Below are 8,521 nucleotides of genomic sequence, written 5' to 3' on the forward strand. Positions count from 1 at the left end.
TGATTGCACATGGTAAAGAATGTGATTAAAGTCTCTTTTCCTTATTTCAAAAGTTTTAGTTTTCGAGGGTAATAGCTACGTATGTTGAAAAAATGAAGATATTAGACTATTTTATGATTGCACAATGGTAAAGAATGTGATTAAAGGCTCTTTTCCTATTTCAAAAGTTTTAGTTTTTGAGGGTAATAGCTACGTATGTTGAAAAAATGAAGATATTAGACTATTTTATGATTGCAAATGGTAAAGAATGTGATTAAAGGCTCTTTTCCTATTTCAAAAGTTTTAGTTTTCGAGGATAATAGCTACGTATGTTGAAAAAATGAAGATATTAGACAATTTTATGATTGCACATGGTAAAGAATGTGATTAAAGGCTCTTTTCTTATTTCAAAAGTTTTAGTTTTCGAGGGTAATAGCTACGTATGTTGAAAAAATGAAGATATTAGACTATTTTATGATTGCACATGGTAAAGAATTAGATTAAAGGCTCTTTTCCTATTTCAAAAGTTTTAGTTTTCGAGGGTAATAGCTACGTATGTTGAAAAAATGAAGATATTAGACTATTTTATGATTGCAAATGGTAAAGAATGTGATTAGAGGCTCTTTTCCTATTTCAAAAGTTTTAGTTTTTGAGGGAAATACCTTTGTCTGTGGAAAAAATGAAGATATTAGAAAATTTTATTTTGAACAAGGTAAAGAATGTGATTAAAGGCTCTTTTCCTATGTCAAAAGTTCTAGTTTTCGAGGGTAATAGCTTTGTCTGTGGAAAAAATGAAGATATTAGACAATTTTATGATTGCACATGGTAAAGAATGTGATTAAAGTCTTTTTCCTATTTCAAAAGTTTTAGTTTTCGAGGGTAATAGCTACGTATGTTGAAAAAATGAAGATATTAGACAATTTTATGATTGCACATGGTAAAGAATGTGATTAAAGGCTCTTTTCCTATTTCAAAAGTTTTAGTTTTCGAGGGTAATAGCTACGTATGTTGAAAAAATGAAGATATTAGACAATTTTATGATTGCACATGGTAAAGAATGTGATTAAAGGCTCTTTTCCTATTTCAAAAGTTTTAGTTTTCGAGGGTAATAGCTACGTATGTTGAAAAAATGAAGATATTAGACAATTTTATGATTGCACATGGTAAAGAATGTGATTAAAGGCTCTTTTCCTATTTCAAAAGTTTTAGTTTTCGAGGGTAATAGCTACGTATGTTGAAAAAATGAAGATATTAGACTATTTTATGATTGCACATGGTAAAGAATGTGATTAAAGGCTCTTTTCCTATTTCAAAAGTTTTAGTTTTCGAGGGTAATAGCTACGTATGTTGAAAAAATGAAGATATTAGACTATTTTATGATTGCACATGGTAAAGAATGTGATTAAAGGCTCTTTTCCTATTTCAAAAGTTTTAGTTTTCGAGGGTAATAGCTTTGTCTGTGGAAAAAATGAAGATATTAGACAATTTTATGATTGCACAATGGTAAAGAATGTGATTAAAGGCTCTTTTCCTATTTCAAAAGTTTTAGTTTTCGAGGGTAATAGCTTTGTCTGTGGAAAAAATGAAGATATTAGACAATTTTATGATTGCACAAGGTAAAGAATGTGATTAAAGGCTCTTTTCCTATTTTAAAATTTTAGTTTTCGAGGGTAATAGCTTTGTCTGTGGAAAAAATGAAGATATTAGACAATTTTATGATTGCACAAGGTAAAGAATGTGATTAAAGGCTCTTTTCCTATTTCAAAAGTTTTAGTTTTCGAGGGTAATAGCTAGTCTGTGGAAAAAATGAAGATATTAGACTATTTTATGATTGCAAATGGTAAAGAATGTGATTAAAGGCTCTTTTCCTATTTCAAAAGTTTTAGTTTTTGAGGGTAATAGCTAGTCTGTGGAAAAAATGAAGATATTAGACTATTTTATGATTGCAAATGGTAAAGAATGTGATTAAAGGCTCTTTTCCTATTTCAAAAGTTTTAGTTTTCGAGGGTAATAGCTACGTATGTTGAAAAAATGAAGATATTAGACTATTTTATGATTGCAAATGGTAAAGAATGTGATTAAAGGCTCTTTTCCTATTTCAAAAGCTCGATGGAGCTAATCGCTTCCAAAACTGAACTTGGAATCCATCAGATTCACAATCACACACAACTCCAACATAATTCCTGAAGCTCTTCTTGGTCGGCACTTTCACAACCAAGAAATCCCCACTTTTTGGTTCGATTCCATCAAGAAACTCCTCCTCCTCTGACCCATCCAAATGCAAGCTGTCATCACTTTCATCATCCAGCGCGATATGTTCATCGAAGCTGTCTTCCCGTTCCCAGGCTGTTTGGAGAGGTTTCTCTTTTAGGCCGTTTTCTTTGAGCTTTCTTTTCTGATTTTTTTCTTTTCAACTCAAATTCTTCTTCCAGTCTGTTTTTTTCAGGTGTGTTCGTCAGAATTTTGGACTTTGTTCTTTTCCTAGACGTTTTTCCGTCTCTTGCATAGAAACTCGCCTTAGTGTGAGGACGAACCGACTCTGGAGTCACTGGCATAGTCGCAGAAATCACTGAGCTACTGGTAGTTGGCAGCACGTCCTTATTCAAGCTCTCGTCGCCAGGGCTGGTTGATGGAACTGCAGACTGGCCTGTCATGGGAGACGTCTCTGGTGCTGGTTGGTCTGTCACAAAGGCGCTGAGAAAGTCGTGATCTTGGAAAACGTTCCTATTGAAAGGGTATATTCCTGTTTTTTGGAACCCACTTAGTACGTTTTCCATGACAAAAACTCTTGGAAAAGCAATTCCAACGAATATTCCGATTTCATAAATGGTAATCCTCCTGTTTGGGTTCGAAATCATCCACGAGTTAGCTGCTTCATTGTAGTATCGCTTGAATGGCCCATACACAGTAACATCAAGAGGCTGCAGCTTGTGACTGCAATGTGGCGGAAGCGTTAAGACTTCAATGCCGTTTTCTCTGCAAAGATTAACCACGCTCAATGACACGTGCGAATCATGGTTATCCATAATCAGCAGAAGACGATTTTTGGGCGAGCAACTGGTTTGGGAGATCAACTGGCGTATCATATCCGGGAAGATTTCGGCTGTCATCCATCCAGACGGCTGGCATTTTCCTTTGCTTCCAGGGGGCGTGCCATTGAGAAAACTTTGAAGCCAGTTCACTCGTGGAAAGACAAAGAAAGGGGCTATCGACTGGCCAGCTGCGTTGATACACCCTACGACTGTTACCAGCGTCCCTCGCTCAGCCGAAGTAATGCGTCCAACTTGCTTTGATCCCTTTTCTGCAACCACCTTTGGTGTCTTCTGAACGGTGGCTACTCCAGTCTCGTCAAGATTATATATTCTATTCGGCGGATATTTGTGCTTTATAAGCAGCTCTTCTAAATTATTGAAGAATTCGCTGACAAGGATTCGCCTGTTGAAGCTGGTGGCTCTGGCAAGGCTTGTCGCTTCGGAAGACCTTAGGGAAAGCCCAACACGACTCATAAAGCTATTCATCCAGTCTTTTCCTGCACACTTATTTTCAGTCCAGTTCTTCGGCATATTCTTCCCTTTGGCCTGGGCATATTCATATGCAAGCTGACCTGCTACCTTTTTCGTAAGTCCATGATGCATGTGCTATGACGTGATCATATAGTCCTTCAGAAGTATCTCTTCGTTTGCTGAGAACACACTTTTAAAGTTGAAGGTAGTTGCCAACTCCACTGATTGGGTATGTTCTGCTGCGTCGAGTTTTGCAACTGCTCTTCGCACTGTGCTTCGTGGCAAACCAACCTCTTTCGAAACTTTGCGAAGCGGCGAACCAGATTTAACTCGCATAGCAGCTGCTCTCAGTAAGTCCTGGTCGTGGAGACCGCTGGTGTGTTTTCCTAGTATACTTTCCCATTCTGCAAAAGAGAGACAGCTTAATATATTTCTAATTGACATGCGGGAACAATAAATGCAACACAATATTCACAAAATACGTAAAAAATAATAACTTCGAAAAAGATCCCAGATGATAGGGGGCAAGACGGACCGGTCCGTCTTACCCGCTGTCTCTGTGGTCTTACCACATGTGATCTTACCCTAAACCTGCTTTTTCGGAATAGTTAAAAATTATAACATAAGATGGCGCTGCAATGAACAAAATTAATGTCTCACACACTCTCCTAGACCTCCATATTTGTAAGAAAAATTACCACAGTATAAAACAGAACATTAGAAACACCAGAAAAGAAAAACATTTACCTCAAAAGCCGGTTTCGAGAATGTGAAAACGAATAAAAATATTTTTCTCGAAGACAAGATTGGCTTCAACTCTCAGACTTCGCTCCGAAACTTGCCACTAGATGACAGTTGTTTCTAGCTCTACAAGTGATAAAAAGGTGACGCTCAAGTCGAGCAATGACAAAAGGTCCGTCTTGCCCCCCGGTCCGTCTTACCCGACTCTCCCCTACCCTCGAAAACTAAAACTTTTTACATAGGAAAAGAGCCTTTAAGCACATTCTTTACCATGTGCAAACATAAAATAGTCTAATATCTTCATTTTTCCAACATACGTAAATATTACCCTCGAAAACTAAAACTTTTGACATAGGAAAAGAGCCTTTAATCACATTCTTTACCATGTGCAATCCTAAAATAATCTAATATCTTCATTCCTCGAAAACTAAAACTTTTGAAATAGAAAAAGAGCCTTTAATCACATTCTTTACCATTTGCAATCATAAAATAGTCTAATATTTCCATTTTTTCAACATACGTAGCTATTACCCTCGAAAACTAAAACTTTTGAAATAGGAAAAGAGCCTTTAATCACATTCTTTACCATGAGCAATCATAAAATAGTCTAATATATTCATTTTTTCAACAGACATAGCTATTACCCTCAAAAACTAAAACTTTTGAAATAGGAAAAGAGCCTTTAATCACATTCTTTACCATTTGCAATCATAAAATAGTCTAATATCTTCATTTTTTCAACATACGTAGCTATTACCCTCAATTTTAATTGTCTAATATCTTCATTTTTTCCACTGACAAAGCTATTACCCTCGAAAACTAAAACTTTTGACATAGGAAAAGAGCCTTTAATCACATTCTTTACCATGTGCAATCATAAAATAGTCTAATTTCTTCATTTTTTCAACATACATAGCTATTAATCTCGAAAACTAAAACTTTTGACATAGGAAAAGAGCCTTTAATCACATTCTTTACCATTTGCAATCATAAAATAGTCTAATATCTTCATTTTTTCAACATACGTAGCTATTACCCTCGAAAACTAAAACTTTCGAAATAGGAAAAGAGCCTTTAATCACATTCTTTACCATGTGCAATCATAAAATTGTCTAATATCTTCATTTTTTCCACAGACAAAGCTATTACCCTTGAAAACTAAAACTTTTGACATAGGAAAAGAGCCTTTAATCACATTCTTTACCATTTGCAATCAAAAAATAGTCTAATATCTTCATTTTTTCAACATAAGTAGCTATTACCCTCGAAAACTGAAACTTTTGAAATAGAAAAAGAGCCTTTAATCACATTCTTTACCATTTGCAATCATAAAATAGTCTAATATCTTCATTTTTTCAACATACGTAGCTATTACCCTCGAAAACTAAAACTTTTGAAATAGGAAAAGAGCCTTTAATCACATTCTTTACCATTTGCAATCATAAAATAGTCTAATATCTTCATTTTTTCAACATACGTAGCTATTACCCTCGAAAACTAAAACTTTTGAAATAGGAAAAGAGCCTTTAATCACATTCTTTACCATGTGCAATCATAAAATAGTCTAATATCTTCATTTTTTCAACAGACATAGCTATTACCCTCAAAAACTAAAACTTTTGAAATAGGAAAAGAGCCTTTAATCACATTCTTTACAATTTGCAATCATAAAATAGTCTAATATCTTCATTTTTTCAACATACGTAGCTATTACCCTCGAAAACTAAAACTTTTGACATAGGAAAAGAGCCTTTAAGCACATTCTTTACCATGTGCAATCATAAAATAGTCTAATATCTTCATTTTTTCAACATACGTAGCTATTACCCTCGAAAACTAAAACTTTTGACATAGGAAAAGAGCCTTTAAGCACATTCTTTACCATGTGCAATCATAAAATTGTCCAATATCTTCATTTTTTCAACATACGTAGCTATTACCCTCGAAAACTAAAACTTTTGACATAGGAAAGGAGCCTTTAATCTCATTCTTTACCATGTGCAATCATAAAATAGTCTAATATCTTCATTTTTTCCACAGACATAGCTATTACCCTCGAAAACTAAAACTTTTGAAATAGAAAAGAGCCTTTAATCACATTCTTTACCATTTGCAATCATAAAATAGTCTAATATTTTCATTTTTTCAACATACTTAGCTATTACCCTCGAAAACTAAAACTTTTGAAATAGGAAAAGAGCCTTTAATCACATTCTTTACCATGTGCAATCATAAAATAGTCTAATATCTTCATTTTTTCAACATACGTAGCTATTACCCTCGAAAACTAAAACTTTTGAAATAGGAAAAGAGCCTTTAATCACATTCTTTACCATTTGCAATCATAAAATAGTCTAATATCTTCATTTTTTCAACATACGTAGCTATTTCCCTCGAAAACTAAAACTTTTGAAATAGGAAAAGAGCCTTTAATCACATTCTTTACCATGTGCAATCATAGAATTGTCTAATATCTTCATTTTTTCCACAGACAAAGCTATTACCCTCGAAAACTAAAACTTTTGACATAGGAAAAGAGCCTTTAATCACATTCTTTACCATGTGCAATCATAAAATAGTCTAATATCTTCATTTTTTCAACATACGTAGCTATTACCCTTGAAAACTAAAACTTTTGACATAGGAAAAGAGCCTTTAATCACATTCTTTACCATTTGCAATCATAAAATAGTCTAATATCTTCATTTTTTCAACATACGTAGCTATTACCCTCGAAAACTAAAACTTTCGAAATAGGAAAAGAGCCTTTAATCACATTCTTTACCATGTGCAATCATAAAATTGTCTAATATCTTCATTTTTTCCACAGACAAAGCTATTACCCTTGAAAACTAAAACTTTTGACATAGGAAAAGAGCCTTTAATCACATTCTTTACCATTTGCAATCAAAAATAGTCTAATATCTTCATTTTTTCAACATAAGTAGCTATTACCCTCGAAAACTAAAACTTTTGAAATAGAAAAAGAGCCTTTAATCACATTCTTTACCATTTGCAATCATAAAATAGTCTAATATTTTCATTTTTTCAACATATGTAGCTATTACCCTCGAAAACTAAAACTTTTGACATAGGAAAAGAGCCTTTAATCACATTCTTTACCATTTGCAATCATAAAATAGTCTAATATCTTCATTTTTTCAACATACGTAGCTATTACCCTCGAAAACTAAAACTTTTGACATAGGAAAAGAGCCTTTAATCACATTCTTTACCATTTGCAATCATAAAATAGTCTAATATCTTCATTTTTTCAACATACGTAGCTATTACCCTCGAAAACTAAAACTTTCGAAATAGGAAAAGAGCCTTTAATCACATTCTTTACCATGTGCAATCATAAAATTGTCTAATATCTTCATTTTTTCAACATAAGCTATTACCCTTGAAAACTAAAACTTTTGACATAGGAAAAGAGCCTTTAATCACATTCTTTACCATTTGCAATCATAAAATAGTCTAATATCTTCATTTTTTCAACATAAGCTATTACCCTCGAAAACTAAAACTTTTGAAATAGAAAAAGAGCCTTTAATCACATTCTTTACCATTTGCAATCATAAAATAGTCTAATATTTTCATTTTTTCAACATACTTAGCTATTACCCTCGAAAACTAAAACTTTTGAAATAGAAAAAGAGCCTTTAATCACATTCTTTACCATTTGCAATCATAAAATAGTCTAATATTTTCATTTTTTCAACATACGTAGCTATTACCCTCGAAAACTAAAACTTTTGAAATAGGAAAAGAGCCTTTAATCACATTCTTTACCATTTGCAATCATAAAATAGTCTAATATCTTCATTTTTTCAACATACGTAGCTATTACCCTCGAAAACTAAAACTTTTGAAATAGGAAAAGAGCCTTTAATCACATTCTTTACCATGTGCAATCATAAAATAGTCTAATATCTTCATTTTTTCAACATACGTAGCTATTACCCTCGAAAACTAAAACTTTTGAAATAGGAAAAGAGCCTTTAATCACATTCTTTACCATTTGCAATCATAAAATAGTCTAATATCTTCATTTTTTCAACATAAGCTATTACCCTCGAAAACTAAAACTTTTGACATAGAAAAAGAGCCTTTAATCACATTCTTTACCATGTGCAATCATAAAATAGTCTAATATCTTCATTTTTTCAACATACGTAGCTATTACCCTCGAAAACTAAAACTTTTGAAATAGAAAAAGAGCCTTTAATCACATTCTTTACCATTTGCAATCATAAAATAGTCTAATATATTCATTTTTTCAACATACGTAGCTA

General features: G+C 33.1%; 1 protein-coding gene across 1 annotated transcript; it reads right to left on the reverse strand.

Moving 5' to 3' along the window:
• Positions 1–2,297: 2,297 nt before the first annotated feature.
• LOC136043592 (uncharacterized) lies at positions 2,298–3,614 on the reverse strand. Its single transcript, XM_065728504.1, has one exon. It carries the CDS (start codon positions 3,612–3,614, stop codon positions 2,298–2,300), a length of 1,317 nt encoding a protein of 438 aa, XP_065584576.1.
• Positions 3,615–8,521: the final 4,907 nt, after the last annotated feature.

Source organism: Artemia franciscana, unplaced genomic scaffold, assembly GCF_032884065.1.
Source record: "Artemia franciscana unplaced genomic scaffold, ASM3288406v1 Scaffold_7421, whole genome shotgun sequence".
Classification (NCBI taxonomy): Eukaryota; Metazoa; Arthropoda; class Branchiopoda; order Anostraca; family Artemiidae; genus Artemia; species Artemia franciscana.

Bases quoted from the DNA above. Each gene is read 5' to 3' on its own strand.
- LOC136043592 (XM_065728504.1), bottom strand. From the start codon at position 3,614: ATGCATCATGGACTTACGAAAAAGGTAGCAGGTCAGCTTGCATATGAA.